Source organism: Cylas formicarius, unplaced genomic scaffold (assembly GCF_029955315.1).
Source record: "Cylas formicarius isolate icCylForm1 unplaced genomic scaffold, icCylForm1.1 PGA_scaffold_2__14_contigs__length_35257938, whole genome shotgun sequence".
Lineage (NCBI taxonomy): Eukaryota > Metazoa > Arthropoda > Insecta > Coleoptera > Brentidae > Cylas > Cylas formicarius.
In genome coordinates this window covers 31,538,184-31,560,096 of record NW_026844319.1, presented here as the reverse complement: position 1 = coordinate 31,560,096, position 21,913 = coordinate 31,538,184, and the positions used below count along the sequence as shown (strand labels likewise).

The window sequence follows — 21,913 nt, the reverse complement described above, 5'->3', positions numbered from 1 at the left end:
GTGTATATATTTTCCCCAGAATCGACTAAATTTATTCCACGGTTTATTTTATTTTATTAAAGTGGTATAAAAAAAAACAATAAATGTAATTTTTGCTTAACGTTCTTCGCATCAAAATAAATCTCTGCTTCTGCACACGATCTCTTGATAATTTTTGCATGTCTGATAATGTTTTCTACGTCATCCAAGAAGGCAGGGGATCGATTGATGATCTTTAGCCAGCTTTCTTTCCATGTGATCCCATCAATTCTCTGACAGTGAGTATAAAACTGGTTTTTCTTAAACCACTCTGTAGGTCCCTAAAGCTGAAATTTTATGTAAAACTGATTTTCATATCATTGGAAGATCGAAGCTACAATTTAAGAAGATATATGTGTTACATATTACCAGAAGCGAAGTCATCTGAATACTTAGAGTATACAAAGAGATAAAAAAAATTGGACAAAACTTTTTGGGCGGATACGTCCCGACCCAAGAAAATGAAGGAGAACCACGTCAGTGAAATGAAAGCGAAATGAACAACATGCCCTAGCACCTTGTTATTTATGCTGATTATAATACCTGAGTTGATAAACAGAAAATATAAAATCGTAGGTACTCGTCAGCTCAAGCAATCATTTCGAAGGCCTAGTTTTCAAATATTAACCCATTTTGTCCCAGTGGTGCGTTAATGCACCACTGGCACAAAATGATTTTTTTTGATGATTTTTTTTGTCACATCCAGGAAATATTTTTGCACATCCCTTTAGAAATTTTATTATTATCGCTACCAAAGGACATAAAACCGTAAAAATCGCTAATTTATGTGTATTCGTATCATATTTTCAAGTAAATCCGAAACAGTAAAAAAAAATATTTTGTTAAGTCTGTTATTGTTAATACTGTATTGATTATGCTTTTTTTTTAATATTTGCTGGTCCGTGAATGCATCATCTGTGAAACAAAACTTTGTTATTGTCTGGAACAGTCAGCGCATGTAATGGATGTTTTTTTTCGATGTATAGAACTTTAAGTTGGCATTACTGTTCAAGATGGCGGCCGATTTAACAGCTGTCAAGTGATTTATTCTCAGTTTGGTTTGCTAATCCTCAAGTATATGTCGAAACACCGTTACATCCAGAAAAACTGACTGTTTGGTGCGCTTTATGGACTGATGGAATCATTGGTCCGTACTTCTTCAAAAACGATGATGGCCAGAACGTTACAGTCAATGGTGATCGATATTACTAACTCTTTCATTCCTGAATTGAATAACCATGATGTCCAGGAGATGTGGTTTCAACAAGACGGCGCAATTTCACGTTTTGGACCTGTGAATTGGCCTCCAAAATCTTCTATATCCGAGGAATTTAGATCATGTGAGGAACTAAAAAATAGGCTTTCTCGAAAAACTCCCCTTGAAATATTTTTTATGTTTTTTGTTGACGAATTGATTGACTTGATTTTAAATCTTACATTGCTTTGCGACTTTTAAAAACTGATAAAACAATTACTCAAAGAAGTCTCGCACCTGCCATAGATGAAGTGCGTTATGATAATCAAGGTCACCGCATGATTGTTCATGCCAATAATGCCCCAAGGAGATGTAGAATCTGCCACAGTCACAGAATTTACATTTGTAATAAGTGTAATGCTTATTACAATTACATACTTCATGGTTTGTAAAATATCACTAAAAATGAAACCGGATGTTATTCATACACCATCAAAATCCCATGAACGGACACTCACGGTCCACTAATTTTGTCACTTATGGGAAGCGTCCATTTAAGGATGAGTACCTATATAAACATGTACATAAATATATATGTACATATATAATGCTAAAAAAACAATTAATGGGCTACATTTTTAAAGTATTTTAAGTATATATATTTCTGTCTGTCTTATCATTTTTTCTTGTCCCTTTTTTTTACAATTTGGTAACATTCGGTTTGAGGAATGGTAGTTTCGGGTCCGAAGGCTCGGACAAGGAAGATGGTCGGTTACACAACCTGGCGGTACGATACAGCACAACGTGTGTTTGCGTAAATAATTAACTCCATCACACGATTGGGCAACAAGTGCGAAACGTTGTGTGTCGTGCGAGTACACTAAAGCAACTACCGAAAAATTTATTTCATAAATAAACCGAAGCCCATTAACCCACATTTCGAATTTGTTTCGTACCTACATAAATTTAGTGATTTCTTACCAAATGCGAAATCATTAGGCAACGCTCAAGTTGCAGACATTATTATTTATTTGGTTAGGAATTTATGTAGGTTTCGGTACGGAGTATAACGCGACCATAGGCGTGCCGTAAGCGTCGTTCTGTTTCAACGATAATAACAAAAAATGTTTTGACGTTTACTGCGTTTTATCGGAGGTTTTGTCGCAGCTATTGCTTCTAAAAATTTTCAAAATTTTCAGATGCAACCGTGATCATCTCAGAAAATCTGGACGATAAAAAAATATGTATTTTTATTCTGCTAACAAACTTTATGCTTCAATAAATATTTTTTGAGAAAATGGCGACGTGAAAATTGCAAATTTGGAGAATTCGTAAAAATCAGCTCAAAGCAAGAACAGCGATTAAAAATTGATTGAAAATATGTTTAAAAATACTGGGTTTCATCATTTTTTTGTGTTCTTTCAAATCACTGTGTTCAGTTGGTCGTAAAAAAGAACAAAGCGAAGGAAGCCAAACAAGAGTAGCGCATAGACACTCCTTGATTTCTATTTTTGAATGTTTGCTCTAAAATATTATATTTTAAAATTAGTTATTTCCTAGTAATCTTTTCTAGTATTTTGTTAAATTACTTTGTTCAAACTGGTCGCGAAAAAGAACAAAGTGAAGAACGCCAACGCGAGAGCGGCCAATAAACAGTCCCGGCTCTTCTTTCTTTGAAAATTTGCGTGAAGATACTGGGTTTTTGATTTAGTTGTTTTTGCTTTTTAATAATCTTTGGTTGTATTTTTATAATGATTGCTTTGATCAATTGACGGTAAAAAAGAATAAAGTGAAGAAAGCCAAAGCAAGCAGGGAGTAAACAATCCTTGCTATTTTTTTTATTTTAGATTCAGTTAATTCTGCTTTCTAAGTAATCTTTGATTTATTTTTTTTTTATTATATTATATTATTTATTTTTAGGTAAAGAATTTTATATACGTTTGTATTCAATAAATTGAGGCTTAAACTAAACATATCTATATCTATTCCGCTTAGGAAAACACAATTTTGGAGTTAGAAAAGTAATTCGACCTAAATCGCTCAATAGAAAACGTCTCGTGCACATCTGATATCGATTAGCGTTAAAGCTCAAGTTTTTTTTATACAAAAAGAAGAATCCACAAGGTTAACAGTTTCTTCGAAGCTCAAGCGACTTCCAATTGTGAAATTTTAAGTTTTCTTCATACGAGCAAACGTGTCGATCTCTGTTGTATCCAAAGTTTAACCCATATTATCCCAAGATTAAAAAAAAATTTTTTTGTTGCACTTGAGAATACATTACAAGTGTCAAAAAAAATATATAAAAACTCGAAACATACAAAAAAATACTAATACTAATGTAACATATAACTTACACATAAATATACAAAAGAAAGTTCAAATTCGACTGAAAAAAACTAAAAGTTTTCCAAATAGAACCTGATTTGATACAAAAAAAACGCATATTTTATGGTGCTAGTAACATCCGGTTTTATTTTTGGTGATATTTTACAAAACACGAACTATGTAAATGCACTTCATTTATGGCAGGTGCAAGATTTCTTTGAGTTATTGTTTTATCAGTTTTTAAAAGTCGCAAAGCAATGTAACATTTAAAATCAAATCAATCACTTCGTCATCAAAAAACATAAAAAATATTTCAATCGGAGTTTTTCCAGAAATCGTATTTTTTTAGTTTCTCACATGATCTAAATTCATCAGATATAGGTGTGTGGGTGTACTCAATCTGCCCGTTCTTCCATTTGACAGTAGAAGCAAGCTTGTCGTTTGCAGAACGCATACGTCTTCCTTCGAGTTCTAGGGTTTCATCATCTGATAAGTCCCATTCAGATTCAGTACAGGACGGGAATTACAGGACTGTTAAAGGACAGCTGTATTATTCGGTGTATATAACTCGAAAGTTTCAACTTCCGCGTCAAAATGTTCTGTAAATATGTTTTCACGTTATTTTTAGCATAAATTTAAAACGAATGGATTGCTACCATACATATGAATACGTGAATTCAAATAATACTTACGACTTTCATTGTTATTGTCCTCATCCATCACTAATTCCTTTTGATAGGAAGGTACAAACTAATACTAAGGAACACGCTAATTGTTGGATATTTATTCTACATACGCTGACTTGTCTAGACTTGCAATAACAAAGTTTTGTTTCACAGATAAAACCAGTCTTGCATTCACGCACCAGTAAATATTTTCAAAAATAAAGCATAATCAATATAGTATTTCCAATGTATGTTTCTGCGACGTAATCTACATGCTATAACTTAACAAAAATGGCAATACAAATCCAAAATATTTTTTTTTTACTGTTTTGGATTTACTTGAAAATGTGATACAAATACGTCCTTTAGTAGTGATAATAATAACATTTGCGAGACAAAAAGAATCATAGAATAGGTGCACCACTGGGACAAAATGGGTTAAGTTATTAACAAGTTTTTTTGTATGCTTTCTATTCTGATGATATATTTACTATAAATTTATTTATTCTTTTAAATTACTGTGTACCGTAGAATAATTGTTTTATTTAATAAATTTAAATTAATAAATAAACAAAAATGCGTGTCCGCGGGACCAGTTAAAAGCCAAAACTAAGTAAAAGAAGACCGTAGGAAATAATTGTTGATTTTCAAGATCTTAAACTTTTAATTGTGATTGTTAATGTTTATTACGCCTTTAATCGTTTTTTTTTTAACAAAGAAAAGTTTTTGCATTCAAAATTACCTTTTTAAAATGTTATGATAAATGAATATCTTCTTCATTTTCCTCGATATCTTAGGCTGTTTATATACATATTATTTATTGCGTTTAATTTTGAACGGAGTTTTCTGTTAATATAGCAAAAAACGGAATCACTAGAAATTTGGCATATCATAGACGAACGGTTCGTTCGAACGTTCGAAACGTTCATTTAGTAGCAAAAATTTTTATTTTCCGGCAGAATTAAGGAAACCTGGAAAAGTTTAGGATTCTGGAAATGGCGAAATGGAAGAAACCCCGCGGAATCACTTTCGTTTTTGCCTGAAACCTTTAAATTTCACCATCAGTTTAGACAACGAATTGATTGTTTACTTTTTCTCCGATTTTATTTATTCTTTTGAAAAAACGCCCTCTCGGCCTAATTTTGCGCTCGTTTTGTTTATTACGACTGTACCAAATTTACGGTCTATTGTAATTTAATACGTAAACTACATGCGCGCATGTTTCTGTGTGCGTGTGAAATGGGTTCCGCTTTTGTTCTTGTCCGTCACGTGACCTACTTTACCAGCGAGCAGAACAAGAATTTTCACCCACATAAGAGACACTTTTCGTGCCGTTTGTTGCGCCAAGTTTATATTCGTCGCCTTTGTGAGCGAGAACAAAGGCCGCAGAGTATACGTAAATTTAACTCGCCACCGGAGGCTACTGTAGTACGAAAAAACGATGGCGTTTGGCCTTTGTTGAATTGATAAATGTTTTTAAAAATGCTCGATACGTATTCGTATATTTTCTCGAAATAATAACGTACCGATCGTACGGATAGATCTCCCAATAACGTAAGTCTCTTTTGTGCGCTTTATTTAGGTTTTCAGATTTGAATTGCCCGCCGTCTGTGTGAAACGCGTTTCGATTGGAACGATTGCGATTGAAAGAGTCGGAACCAAAAATGGTAAAACAAGAACGTTTTTTTTTCTTTTATTTTCTTTCATCATAATTTTGTTTTTCAACTTTTTCGTTTTTTGAATTTTGATTTATTAATATTTATTATTTTATATAAATTTTGCTTAGTCAATAGACCTTAAATTGTCGTTTATCAAAGCTGCTGTAATTTTAAAATTACATCAATAATGAAGCACATTTTAGCCGTATATAAAAGTTGCTGATTTATTTTTGAAAAATCCAATAAAATGTGATTTCAGTTTCAAACTTCTACTTTACGTTAATATTTTGTCCTTATGCGTCACTGTTCTTGCATGCATAATTGGTAAATACTGTAAATCCTTATCACTACACCTAGAATTAAGGGTGGGATGTCGTCACGAAATCGATCACTGATCGCGATAAATACGTTCCAAGAGTTACGACAACCTCATTCCAAATAAACTCGCTTGTTCCTTTAATTTATCGCCGCCAGAGTTTGCGCTATCGTGTGCCGCGTTTACCGTTACTTTATGCCCGTCAAACTATTCGGCCGGCCGGTTTCTGCCATCTTGTAACTTTTTTTAATTGTCGCCGATATCTAGTTTCATCCGGTTCGCGTTTTCAATTGCCTCCGTCCTTCGTCGGGCAAATTAAGTTCGTCTATTTAGATAGGGATGGGATATCGGGCAATTAAATTGTTCAAGTGCCAGCCCCTGAAATGTTACTTAACCTACAAACTAAAAGACATAATATCACAGAGGAGAGATTTTTTTTTAAATTAAATTTTGTAGCTTTTGGGAGAAAACTAACGAGTTTAAAGATAACGTAAATAATTAATAAATTAAATAATTTTTTTCTGAAACTATGCAGTATTCAAATTCTTTGAAATATCTAATCCGAATAGCTATATTTTTCAAGAATAATAATTTACTTGCGTAAAAAACAATTTTCATGGCCTTTAAAAATGCTTGAAATAAAAATTCCTGGTTTAAATTATTTTTTGTGGAATTTAAAATAAACCAAAAAAAATTTTTTTCAAATTTTCTACTTCAACAGTTTAAACGTCCATCCGAAGTGCAAGGGAAAGATAAATATAAAAATATAAATATAATATATAAAATATAAATAAAAAATGTATATATAAATTAAAAATTTGCACCTATAGTAAAAGGATTTCGAGAAAATATTTTTTTTTCTGAAACTATGCAGTATTCAAATTCTTTAAAATAACTAAACCGAATAGCTATATTTTTCAAGAATAATAATTTACCCGCGTAAAAAACAATTTTCCTGGTTTAAATTATTTTTATTATTTTTTAAATTATTTTTTGTGGAATTTAAAATAAACCAAAAAAAAATTTTCAAATTTTCTACCTCAACAGTTTAAGCGTCTATCCGAAGTGCAAAGGAAGGGTAAATGTAAAAATATAAATATAATATATAAAATATAAATAAAAAATATAAATATAAAAATTCGCATCTAGAGTAAATGGATTTAGAGAAAATATTTTTTTTCTGAAACTATACAGTATTCAAATTTTTTGGAATATCTAAACCGAATAGCTATATTTTTCAAGAATAATAATTTACCCGCGTAAAAAACAATTTTCATGGCCTTTTCCTGGTTTAAATTATTTTTTGGGGAATTTAAAATAAACCAAAAAAAATTTTTTTCAAATTTTCTACTTCAACAGTTTAAGCGTCTATCCGAAGTGCAAAGGAATTGTAAATATAAAAATATAAATATAATATATAAAATGTAAATAAAAAATATAAATCAAAATATCAAAATTGTAAATGGATTTCGAGAAAATATTTTTTTTCTGAAACTATGCAGTATTCAAATTCTTTGAAATATCTAAACCGAATAGCTATATATATATATATATATATATATATATATATATATATATATATATATATATATATATATATATATATATATATATATATATATATATATATATATATATATATATATATATATATATATATATATATATATATATATATATATATATATATATATATATATATATATACATACTTCATGCTTTGTAAAATATCACCAAAAATCAAACGGGGTGTTACCAGTGGTACGCACCATAAAATATTATGCGCTTTTTTCAACTTTCTTTTGTATATTTATGTATAAATTATATGTTGCATTTTATGAGCCCCAAAACATTTAATGATTTTTCAGTGGTTCGTTCACACATTTACCTCTTATGTGCCCCAAATTATTTAATGTTTTTTCCCAGCGTTTCGTTTACGCACCAGTATTTTTTGTATGTTTCGAGTTTTTATTCTTTTTAACACATGTAATGTATTCTTAAGTGCAACAAAATAAATAATTTGAGAGAAAAAAAGTATTTTTTTTTTAATTTTTTTTATGCTTGGGATAATATGGGTTAAGACGCCGATTCTCTGAGGATGGAAGGAAATGTTCCAGATCGGCCACTTAAAGCAGCACTCCCACTTCTTGCCCGATGATTGTCGAATAGACGATAAAACTTTAAATTGATATTGTAGGTAATTATAAAAGCATGACTCATGCCGCAAAATACGTATGTATGGCGGTATATTCGTAGTTTCTTAGAAAACATTTTAAAACCACTCGTTTGTTATGCCGTAGTAGCATATTGGCAATCAAAAGTCAATCGAGCGTAGCTATCTTGTCGGTCATCAAAAAATTGTTGTACGCTCGAAAAGATCGAATTTAATTATATGGTTTCCGTTTAATTGAAAAACGACCGGCTGCGATATAAAAATCCAGTTAATTGGATATTTTCCTGCGATTTTTATGACTGGAAGGTGTATAATAAATAAAAGATTCATAATCGCTTATTCGGCCGTTATTTTGGCAACGTGCGGGAATTACGGGTGAATAGTAGAAAAGGCGCTTATAGGAAAACGAGAAATTTTACTACGAAGGTCTCGACGTGCGTTTTCAAAAATAGACCGTTCGACAGCCACTGTCTGTGTACGTTGGCCTTGAGAGTAAGTCTCCCATGCTATAATTAGCACAATCAACTCGTATGTATGTATATGCCGGCATTTATAATAATCTAATATGCAATATGTTTATGATTACAGTAATAAAAACGGCGCGATGTTACAATCGACAACTTCTATGGTCTGCGTAGGAAATAGTGTCACATTTTTCGAGAAAACCACACTTCTCTTTACAAAATAACTAAGAACTAAAAGTTCAGATTTTCAATAAGTGACTACTGCTACTATATATACCGAAAAATGACCATAAAACCTTAATTAATGTTGTTGTGAGAATTTAAGTTTGGAGAGGTATCTAAATCTAATTTTGTTAAGATCCATGGCTTCCATTAACTCATTATAGAATCGTATAAAATTGACGTAAGAGATTGATCAGTATGACTATTGATTTTTTAGACTTAACTATTACGAAAACGCAAAACAAATTAGATTTTTCCATTTACCATAAAACCTTCACACACAGACACAGTCGTACATAACAGCTCAAATCACACACAAAATGGCTGCATTTCACTCTTTTATACACAGACTTCTTAATACGCCACTCTCAACAGCAAATTACAACAAAGAACTTAATATCTTTAAACAAATTGCACTGAACGTCTACAATCCGTGCATTATGGATAAAATGATAAATAAAAAACAAATTCAGACAACAGTAAACTCAAGTAAAAGCTACCTCAGTTCAATTCAAACTTCTCTTTTCCTTTTGTCGTAGTGATGTGGTTGTTACAGTGGCTTGGTGATTTTCATATTGGAAGCTTTGGATTTTTTTAGGTGCGTAGCCGCGTGCTATTTCCAGGGATTTTTTTGCGAAAAAAGTGTATACCGGGTCTAAACTAATTCATAGCTCGGTATTCTTATTTATATACAGAGAGTTTTAAAAAAAGTTTTTTTAATACTGTTTTTCAAATTAAATCACATATTTTCTTGCGGATTTGGCAGCGTTTTTTCTAGTGATCAAAAACTAAATAGTAATAAATAAATAAATATTACGTTATTTTACAATAAAATAGTTTTTATTTTTTTATCTCACAGCGAGATATGAGACAAATTCAAGAGACAAAGTAGTAGCAGTCTGTCTCAGGAGAGGATCGAAATTTTATAAAGTTGTCCCTCCGCCCCTATCAACGAATCAATTTAAAAAAAACTACTTAAAAAAATACATTGCCCCTTTTTTAAAATACTCTGTAAATCGGCAACGGTTAAATTAGAAAAAAGTTGTCAAATTTAAATCTATATAAAAAATTACTTTGCCAGTTCACTTTTTTTTTTAGTTTCGGAAGTACATATTTACTAGGTGAAACGTGAAATATCTCTTGATTTTTGAAAAAAAAAAGGTGAATGAAACCTTTATTACTTTTCACGGATCTCAATTTTTTTTTTGTTTTTTGTTTTTCTTGGGCATTCCGTTTTTTGTATTAATTATAAAAATAAATATTTATCTTCTAGAACTTAAGTAAAGAAGAAGCCAACAGGATGATTGGTCAGTAAGCGGCTACATCAGAACAATACAATGCAATTCGTACAAAATTATTTTTTATTTTAAATGTTAGAACATTTAAGGATTATTAATAATTCAACGGGTAACGTTAAACATTTTTGGTAGCGTATACATTTTTTTTTCTTTTTGTTTACCCCTAATATTTTTCTAAAATTAACTTACTAAATTGTAAATATTGCTTAACTAGTAGTATTTAAAATGCTTAGAAACGTCAACTCTTCAACTATTTAAGAAAAAGCTAAATTGGAAACTATTTATTTTATTATTATTTATTTATTATTATCTTCGTTAAAATTTTGACTTTGTGTTCACCACTCACACATAAAGATAACTTTAATCCTTTTTGCACATTCTACATACCATGCAAGCCAATGACAAATCAAGATTTATAGAAAAAATGCTCTTTTCGAAAGGAACGCCATTTTTTTTCATTTTTTAGGAGTTGAATGATAAAATTACAGTTTTTAGAATGTTTTTTTAGTATATTATTTTTTTTATTTTTAAATATATTGTTATCTAGCCGTTTTTAGTTTTGCCATTTCACTATACTAGGTTTTAAGCTGATGATATTTGAATTCTCAATAAAGTCCATTATCATTATTATAATTTTAAGCTTTTGTAAATATTCCGTGATATTTCATTTTTTATTTCATTGAATTAAGCTAGCGTTAAAACAAGCGCTTTTCGACTAATCCAATGGAAAGGTTATTTGTATATATTATATTATAGTTAAAATTTATAAAATTTTAGTCATATATTACTAAACGGCAATTTATTCGCCTGTATTCAAAGAGTTTGCGCGCGTGCAAGTTGGATTTCGTTATTAATAGACAACGAACGAAGTCGGGGTCTTTGTGTTACGCAAGTTCGCTAGTCCAAGGCCAGAGAAAGTTGATCTGCCTGCGTCCGCCACGCTGCCGGACCGCTACTGGATTTACGGGAAATGACACGCGGTTTTAACGTCTCCTCTCGAACGATTTCGTTTGAAAAAAAAAATTAATTTTTTCACGTGCCCGCGTACACGGGAAATCATTACCCGTCTGGCAACGTCGCGATAAGTAACTCGTTACGTTACGGGTCGAATTGAATAGGAAATATATTTTTTAAATTTTTAAATCAACGTTTTTGATAACAACGTAGCCGCACAATGTGCGAATTTTTTTTTTTTTGAGTATTTCCTGATTGATGGCGGTCCCACCGTGAGAAACGGGCTTCTCGCAAAGGTAGAAACCTAACAATCCCCGATAAAATAAAATAAAGAACGAAACCGGTTTTTGCTTTTGAACATTCATATTTTTCCACGTATATTCGGGGGCTTTCATTTTCATTTGAATTTTTTCCAATATGTCTGTATGTCTCTAAATTTTGAAGGGGCTATTATTCGGCTACTAACAGAACAGTAAAAATTGCAAAACAAAATTGTTTTTAAAAAATTATTTGCCCTCCATGTAATCCATTATTTAAAAAAAAGAAACGATTGCTTTCAAAAAACTGGAAAAGTTATTAGAAGAAATTAAATGAAATGAGAAAAAAAAACTGGAACAATTTTCTCTGAGTCAAGCTTCTTTGACAGTTGATGGATATGAATTTCATAAAAAATGTTTTAAAGTAATGCTGAATAATAATTTACAAAGTTGTAAGTTGGCAAACTTTTTTATTATTAATTTTAGGGAAAAAAATTATTCTTTATAAATAATTCTGCATGTATACGGAGTTTGTCAACAATTATGAGATTTACTCAATAATAAAATTAACCACATAGCAAACAAAGCCTCAACTTACTAAGATACATATAAAATCTTACCGTGAATATTCCTGGTTTCGTTCCTGGGATAATGCGTTAAATGGCTAACTCGGTCAGTGGCGTCGTTGGTCGAGTACCGCCGAAACCAATTTTAACCCAAATAAAAGTTTCCCAAGTTGTGTGTGTGTGTGTCGGTTCTGAAGAGAACAACGAAGTGAAATCGAAATTAAGCGATGTCGAAAGAAACACGCCGCATTGTAGAATACTGAGCTTTCGTTTTTGGAAGCGCGAGACCAGATATTAAGTAAGTTCGACGAGTTGTGGCGATTATGTGATAAGTTTGCAACACACCGTTACTTTTTGCTAACTATACATGAAACTTAAAATATAAATGAACTATAAAACTTTTTTTTTTCTATCTCTGTCAGATTTTCAGAAAATATAGTACAACCCATAGTAGTTTTTATTCCTTTGTCCGACGCTGCCACGTGAAACACAACGTTTAACCGATTACGCAGTGTTGTCATATTTCAAACGAACGTGTAAGGTTTAGTATACCATTTGCGTTTGGTTGCTGTCTTCGATTAATAATTAAGTATATTCGAAGATGTGTAAGGAATAATTGTATTTTTTTCTTGTTGCAGCTGTACGCGCAGATCGGATGCGAGGCGGCAGAAACAAATTCGGTCCGATGTACAAGAGGGACAGGGCGCGGAAGTTGCAAATAATGCGGCAGCGGCAACTGGCCGCCCAGACATTAAGGGCTGGTGGTTCTCTGGGCGCGGAAGGCATTTACACTAACCAGCCGGGCACGTCGCCCTTCGCCAACATCCACATCAAGCAGGAAATCCAAATTCCCCAGGTATCTGTCGATCCGGTGTTTTGAATAGTATAGAAAGATATTATCTATAGCGTTTAGGGTTTTTGGTACTAAAAAAGGGCAACTTAACTGCATTCTTAAAACGGTAATAAAAGAAAAGTTACTGTCGATGACGGTTCCAGAGAAACGCGCGATTTTTGTTTTCGTCGAATCACGAAACACAGATTTTATCTAAACTTCAACCATCATGTTCTTGAAAGATAAAAATGCATGTTGTTTTTAAAAATCAATCAATAAATAAATAAAATTTAATAAACAATCAATAGTTATTAAAATTAGCGTCATTATATTCCAAACATTCTATAGTTATAGTCTATTTTAGAAAAATACTTAAATCATTTTTGACGTCAAGATTTCAAAATTTTTCCCCTTCTTTAGTGACATGCTGAACCGCTTTATTGCATTACCTTCAAATTGAATATTTTTGGTGGCTTATCGGTCGATAGCGTCTTGTTTTGTGACCGACAGCTTCCCTTATCCATCACTAAAGGGTTTTCCAATAAGAGTTGTTATATTGATATTCAAAAGGAAGTGGCATTTTCTCAGTTAAATGATCGGATGTTTATTTCAATGTAAACAGGAAGGTATGCTCTTAATAATGAAAGACAATATCAGCTAAATAGCCATCACGGCTACCCTGAAAGGGCCATATCCTTTTTATGAAATCGCTGCTGTATGCCCTGTAATCGTCCCAAAGGAAGAAGTCGCAAGGTGTTAAATCACAAAATCTCGGTGGTCAATTGTGATCACATCTTGGAGAGATTTTTCCACTAAAAGATCGATGGTATAGTTTTGGTTGGTCTCTATGCAAAATACGGTTTGCGGAATATACCAAAGAATGGACAAACCTGTTTTTTCTTCATCACTTAGCAGCAATGTTTTTGAGCGACGTGCATGAATTTTATTCTTCACATCACTAAGTTGACCCAATAGCTCGAATTCCAAAGCGACAACCTTTTACTACTGAATCAGGCGGTATAGCTGCTATAGTTGCTATAATAGACAAGATTTCGGTAATCGCTTACCATGTAAAATATGGATGCCATTCCCATTGGTTGTATTTCTTCAATCACGTTCGCGCGCTCATTATAGTAAGCTTATTTCGCAACTTAACGGTCCCGAACACAGATTGCGGCCATTAAGGCTGCTAATAATTACATATTTAACCAATGTTAGCCGTTTAAGCTTGTTTTTTTTTTGGTTTCGACGAAATAGTAGACCCATCTTTCCAAAGGCATAATGACTTAAATAGTTAATTACATTTATAACCACGAAAAACAGCCATATAAGGCACTGTTCCAAACAAGGGGCTCCCTTCTAAGATATTTTTGGACACAGAAAAGAAATATTGTGAACATTAGTTACGATTATATCTTGTACAAAATTTTAAATTTGTGTCACTTTCACTTGTTGTGAATTGGGGAACAACAACAAACTTTTGAAACATAACTAGGATGAAGGAGATTTTCATTATGTGAAACAGGACATTTTGTAGATTGCTGTACTGAAACTGGTTTGCATTCTCCTGTGTACTTGTTTATATACTGTTTGAGGGGGCAGAGCTAAAGGTGACAAAGACCTGAGTCGTGGTTAAGATTGTTTCATGTAAAGATTTCTACGGATTTTCGGATTTTTCTTTGGTAGGAGGATTGATTACATGCAAGAATTTTAGTTTCTTGGTTTCATGAGCAACTGCCGAGAGCTTTGTCGTAGGCTCTTTCATGTTTTTAGCCTAATTAATCCCGTTATATGTATGGAATGCCGTAAAATCTTGGAGGGTCACACCGAAGATGTTTAGAAATTTGTAGACAAGTGGTAAAAGTGTGATATTTTTTGCACTTCCTTCGAGGCCAATTCACAATAAATATATCAATCAACATTCACCAAATAAAACGTTGTATTTATACCTGACAACTTATCCAGATGCACACTTTAATTTTGTCGAATAACCTATATCTCGATCTTTCTACAGAGTAGAGGATCACGTGAATGCGTGAAAAACATAAATGTTGCTAGTGACAAACACGATCATAAAAACACAAAACGAAAACGCTAACGTACTCTGCCACTATAGCAATCGTTCCAACAATTTCTAAAATTATGGAAAAAATATTATACTCTCAAATAACAACAAAATTATTCCGGTTTAACCCAAGCGGAGCCTTTGCGGTGTTTACAGATGATATTATGATTACTCAGATAGTCGCTATGTCACTTTTCGAAGGTTTCTGATATTGCAATTTATTGACAGTTGCTGGTAAAGAATGGCATAGATCTAAAGATTCATGCATAATGGTTTTGAGACATGGGATGTGTATACCGATATTTTCAAGACTTTTGATAGAGTACATCATTCAGCACTGATTATAAAACTCGGAAATTCCGAAGTGCGCGGCGACCTCTTCCGACTATTGCAAAGCTATAGTGCAGCAAGAACTCGTGCGAATGTTACCTCTGATGTCCCCAAGGATCTCATCTAGTAATGGGTTAATATTTTTGTTTTCGATGAGGGACTTTTTTCACAGTTTCTATTATTTATGAAGAGATTCGTTCACATTTAGATATATTAGAGTCTCAGAGCGATCTTCACAGATTTACTTATTATTGTAGAAGCCACAGATTATTTTTAAATCTTGCTAAATGTCGATATATTCTATTCTCATATTCTTAAGATTTAAGCAAGTAAAAGATTTGGGGATTGTTGTTCTTTGAGGCCCATATCGAAACTGGGCTTCATGTTGACAACTACCAAAGGATCCAACAAGCATCAGTCACTAATAATCGTGTATAATAGCATGATAAGGTCTGTACTGGCGTACTCATTGGCATCTTATGAGCTATAACGCTAATTCATATCGGGTGCGAACGAAATTAACATTATCTATGAAGCGATTTAGGTCGAATTACTTTTCTAACTCCTATAATAAGATGCGGAATTATAATAATTGTGTTTGTCAAAACGACATAGATATAGATATGTTTAATTTAAGCCTTAGTTCATTGAAAACAAACGTTTATAAACTTCTTTGGCTCGTCGTTAAGATTTATTTAAATTTTAACTTTTGCTTTCATTGTAGAGATGAGAAATTGTTTGTATAACCCCATATTGTGCCATTCTGTAGTTGAGTAGCTGCGTCTAAATAAATAAATAAATTACTCCAATGCATTCGACAGGATTGACCACCGTCTCTTACTATCCAAATATAGATAATGTGGAAGAATGGATCATTAAATCTAGTTAACTTTTATTTTTGCAAATGCCATCAGGGACACTTTTCGTAATATGCAGCTTGCGTAAATGCCTTTCTCCAGCGTGGAATTTTTCATTCCGCAGGTGTCATCGCTGACATCGTCGCCGGATTCGTCGCCGTCGCCCATAGCGGTGGCGCTGGGTCAGGTCGGTTCCCAAATGGTTCAGCAGGCGTCGAGTCAGCAACCTGCGTTGCAGATCGTCGGGGTGCCGGGAAACGCGAACGGCACGATGCCCACCGTAATGAACGCCGACCAAAAGATCTGGGGTCAGGCCAATTCGACAACGACATCGCCCCATTCGCTCAGTCCCAAAGTGTTCCAATTCGAGACTGTAGTGCCGAGCGGGAGCGTGTCCCAGAACAAAGTGTCGCCCCTGATACGGGACTTCGTGCAGGCGATAGACGACAGGGAGTGGCAGAACTCGTTGTACGGACTCTTGCAGAGCCAGACTTACAACCAGTGCGAAGTGGACTTGTTCGAGTTAATGTGTAAAGTGTTGGACCAGAACTTGTTCTCGCAGGTCGATTGGGCGAGGAACTCGATATTTTTTAAAGATCTCAAGGTTGGTATCGCGGTAATGGTTTTGTTTAAATCTATGTATATAATCTCCACTCATTGTTATCATTATCCGGTGTTCCTCAAGGCAGCAATTTAAGCCCCCTTCTATTCAATATTTTTATTAATGACATTGTCGAAACTGTTGGTGCTAATTGCTTGTTATCTAAAGTTCTACAAAATTGATAGGTCTGCCAAAATTGACGTGTCTATATATGATTACCAAATCAATGACATCTTACTCCAGCGTCCAGCTACTTTTGTTGATCCAGGTGTCACTTTTGACCCTAAACTTTCTTTCATTTCTTTCATTAAAAACTCGGTACTACGCATTTGTTAAATCTAAATTAGAAGACGGCGATATTATATGGAGCCCGTTTTACCAAGTACATTCAAGGTAGCTGGAATCTGTACAACGAAAATTCTTGAAACTCTTGTCTTTCAGGCATGACAATAAGTATCCCCCAATTGATATAACCAATGCTTCGCTTCGTAATAGGCATAACGTACACAAATTAAGTTCTCGCCGCAATTGTCACTCATAATCAGGTTGTTGATCCGATCCTGGCCTCTTATTAAAATTGAACTTTGGCGTTTCCAGGGTTACCTCAAGAGCAGATGAAACATTTTGTCTTTCTACGCCTCCTACGAATATTTTATAATTTTCTCCTTTCCATTGGAATTCAAGGAATGGCATATAATCATTTTTTGTTTTATTTTACGTTGCATCAGTATTTCGCAGTCCTTTTGCGTTTTTTTTTTTAATTTGTCACTTATGTCCCTGCTCTGTAGTTGGGTTTATCTTATTGAATAGTGTATCTAAATAAATAAATAAATAAATTTTATCAGTCCTACCCCTCTGATACCGTTATCAATACCTCAATTTCTTTCTTAGTACTCTCCTTTTCCTTCTTCACGCTGGTCTCCAATTGAGTTTGCATAAAGGTGGTGGACCATGATTCAGTAGAAATACTGAGAGGTGGTCGAACTTCAATTGCCTTTATTTTTTGTTTACACCATGTTTTTGGCAGATGTATCACTACACGTCATCAAGTGTAGATTAATTTTAAAGCCTATATACTTGTTTTTAACGAATGCAGCATCCTTAAACTTGTGCCTTTTGCAATGCGGTCAACCCGAGCATCAGATCATTTGATCTGGTGTTGTTTCTTAAGTCTTTTTGCTTCTCCAATATACGACTCTCCACATTCACGGGGTATTTGGTAGAGACACCCTTTTCCTTAAGCCGATGTTTCTGGCTTTGTTCTGATACAGGTTCACCTTTGATGTTCAACTAATCTTTTCTGAGATTCCCTTCACTTATGGAATCACCAAGAGAAAGAGAAAGAGTATGTACCTTACATTGTTTCTCATTGCTCAATCAGTCCGAGGTGTATACGTTCTCATTATGCAGTGCGATGCCCTCATTTTTATATACAGGATGTTATTGAAATAACATCTTGTCATAGCGCGAGCGAATCTAAATGTCACTGTCATCAAATTTTCGTCAATTATATCAATTAATTAGGAACGAAGGAATCTGAGATTTTTATTTAATTGGATGACAGACGATATTTGCTGGTGCCAAATTAATGAGCGTAGTACACAATAAAATCAGCACAGGGTGACGATAGATACCTAGATTACTTAATACCCAAAATTTCACTGACCAGTTTTATACAAATAAAAAAAAATATATTTTTAAGTTGGCAGATATTATGTAGATTTTGGTTTTTTTTTTGTATATTTGCACTATTTAAAATAGAAACAATAAATAAAAAAAGACAATTTAGTCGTAACCCACGTGTGGGTGATAAAAGAGGTGAAAATAATTTGATATTCTCTGGTTAAAACTACATTACGACTTAACCAATAGTGAAACTACTATTACTTTAAATTATTACAGGGTGTCCCAAACAAGATTACTTAAGATTACTTAAAACTGCTATGGAACAATTCCAATTATTTGTTTAACTGTTTATAAATTTTTGATTTTCTAATTTTTGGGTAAAACTCGTTTGGGTTTGTTAATTTCAGAGAAACGACGTATGCCATACAAACACTCCAAAAATAGACAACATAACAAACAATACAATGTTGCCGAGTGGTCTGAAAAGTCTTGCGGTATTTTAACGAGTTACGAAACGTATTTAATCGATTTATTTGGTTCATGGTTATGATTTTTCTATTTGTAAACTGCAACGCCCACTTTAATTAATTGGTTATAAGGCGAAAATGATTTTCTAAATTACATTTCTGACGACTTAATGCTACGTCGATTCTGTCATGTAGATATTGAAATAATAATTGCAAAGAATATAACAGTTGAAAGTGTTCTTAATAACATGTACGGAAGATTTCATATGGTACTTCTGATATAAGATTCGTTCATTAAATTATATGATGCGCATTCAAAATACCCTGACCTTGATAATCGGCCTTTGAACGGGTTGAATTGCTTCCTCGCATTGGTTGAAATGTCATCACTAGATCGATCGTGAATATTTCATTAAAAAAAAAATCGTTAAAGTCGTAAACGTTAAGGAACTACGCCAAAAGATTGGCAAAAAATTAGTCTTGTTTAAGTGTAAATGTTCTAAGATGCAATCTAATTATTGCTTAGTATTTTGTTATGTAGTTATCCTTTTCACTCGAATACCATACAACGTGTCCTTCTGGTGAATAACGTCAGAGAATACTGTTCATCATAGCTCTTTAGAGACATCATTGAAGGGCACATCGGCGCTTCTTTGTAATTTGTGGCGAAATGGAAAGTATGATAACTAAGGGATGTATATGGGGTTGCTCAAGGGAGCTTGTTGGGTCGTCTTTTGTCTATGAAGATGAAATTCATTTGGCCCTATCCCAATAGATAACTTGCTGCCAGTATAACAACCTGACATCCCTATTAGACTGGCCATAAGGGAACATATGCTTAGATTTTTATTTTGATTAATTCTTGAATATTTATAAAAGAAACCTTAAACCGTATAACGAAAGATTTATTTTGTTTTAAAAAAGTACATATAAATACAAGAATGTATTTTGTGTGGTAAGTACATATATATACCCAAAACCATTTTGTAAAAAAGTCCATTATTAGAGTTTCTTCTTCTTTGTCTTCTTCATCTTCATCACTACTTTCTAGATGTTCAGTTTGACCAATTATTTCCTCTACTGCAGGCATATTGGTTATCGCAACAAAGGCGATACTGGACCTATGAAATAGTTCATATTAACATAGAAAAAAAAAAGGTTTTACCTATTGCTTGAATTTTTATGTTTTAAATAAAAAATAATAAATAAAATAAAGTGTCGATAGGCGTTACCACCTTGGCAAATAGCCCATTTGTCATACCTATGAACGCTTAATAATGAAGGTTAAAATTGGTCAGGTGCGAAGCACTTTGGGATAATAGCTTATTATTGCAATAATTTTGGTTTTATCCTATTTGAATTGCACTGAATCGAGTTTAAACTTTATTTTCCTTGGGACACTAGAATATTGACTCTTTCCTACTATTTTTTTTTTATTTTTGACTATAATGAATATGAAAACTAATCCTAACTCAATAACTCAACATTCTGCATAATAGTTAATTATTTTCATCCTAATTCAATTGGCATCCCGTCAGGTCAAAAATTAAATCGATCCGTTGCATTTTCGACCATTTTTTACTACATTCGCGAATGTTTGTAAACGAAAATGTCCGACAACGGACCCGTTTCGACTCGTAGAAGTTTTGTCCACGACCCGAATGCCAACTCAAGTCGAACGTTGTAATCTCGGCCCGTAATTGAGCAATTTTTTTTTGCATTGTCAAATTGTGCCGCACTTAAAATACGCTAACGACGTTGTTTAACATCGACTGTCCGAGATGGCGTAATCGTCGTCGTTTAATGCCGTTTTCGTTCTCGGCAAATGTTGACATCGTCTGGTTCGCAATTCCGAATTTGGTACAACTATTATATCCCTTTAAATTATAAAAAGTTTTCTAGGAGGAAAAACGTTTGTTTGCTCCATAGCTCTGGGGACAGTCTATTGTAGACTCTAATACGAGTGTTCGTAAAATATTTTTTTGAAAATTCTAGTGTAGTTTTTTTTTATGGAGAAACAATCTTTGTTGCGTGTATTATAGTCGTCGAAAGCTTCGTTTTATTGTAAGGTATTTTTATTTTTATATACCCATACACAAAATTCTAATATGTATATACATGCCAAAGGCAGCATTTTAAACTCCCGGAAGAGGGGCCTGCACGAACTATCAACAAAATGTTTATTAAAGTACCACAAGAAAGTGAAGTAAAAAATGTCAAATTTTCACTATCGCACTGGAGACGCCCGTAAATCTGAAGGAAATTTTTGTTACAATTTCTGCCTAGATACGAGGGCGCTTCTAATAGTGTAACTGAGTTTACTTGTTTACTGAATGTAATTGATAAGCACCGCCTTTACCGAAAATTATATCAAAAATTATTTATACAACGAAATTTATAGTTTAAAAAATATATAGGGAGCCAAGTAAAAATCTTTTGTTCCCGAATATGGAGGTGAATATCCCTTTTCCGCTTAATCGTAATAATAACAACGAAACTTTGTTTTTGTTTAGAATGAAAATAGTCGAAGATCGATGAGTCATCGGTAAAAAATGCGTAGGAAAGTGAAGCCAACATAAACACAGCATAATATTGTCAATGATGCACATGCATCCTTCGCGTTCTCCTGATTAGATTGGAAGTGGGGTTTCTACCTTTTGCTGCTGAATATTTGCACAGTTAAAGAGAGACGCGCAAACGTAGAAATTCAATAAAACTGTCAAAAATGTCTTCAAAAACATCAGCGTTTTGATCGTAATAGTAGTAAGCCGTCGCCAAATCAATTTTTTCCGACCAATGATTTTTTTAAATTGTTTCACCCTTCATTTACCCAAGTTTGAGCCAGATAAATTTTAGTTTTTTCTTCGAATTAATTTCGTCTTTTTGTCGGGCTTTCATCAACATATAATAATGATTATCAAAATTCTTTCCTAAATGTCTTAAATTTGCTGTTTTCTTTCAATAAAATTAGGTCATTAAAGTTATAAAGCAAAATAATTTCATATAGGAAATTGTTCTGTTACC

General features: G+C 33.1%; 1 protein-coding gene across 5 annotated transcripts in view; it reads left to right on the top strand.

The window, feature by feature from the left end:
* Positions 1 to 21,913, top strand: part of LOC132698790 (nuclear hormone receptor FTZ-F1) — a 138,420-nt gene that overhangs the window by 96,560 nt on the left and 19,947 nt on the right. For all 5 annotated transcript variants that reach the window (XM_060665055.1, XM_060665056.1, XM_060665057.1 and 2 more), the window contains 2 exons: positions 12,750 to 12,967; positions 16,320 to 16,799. In XM_060665055.1, the coding sequence (XP_060521038.1) occupies positions 12,750 to 12,967; positions 16,320 to 16,799 (698 nt within the window). The remainder of the gene's footprint in view (positions 1 to 12,749; positions 12,968 to 16,319; positions 16,800 to 21,913) is intronic.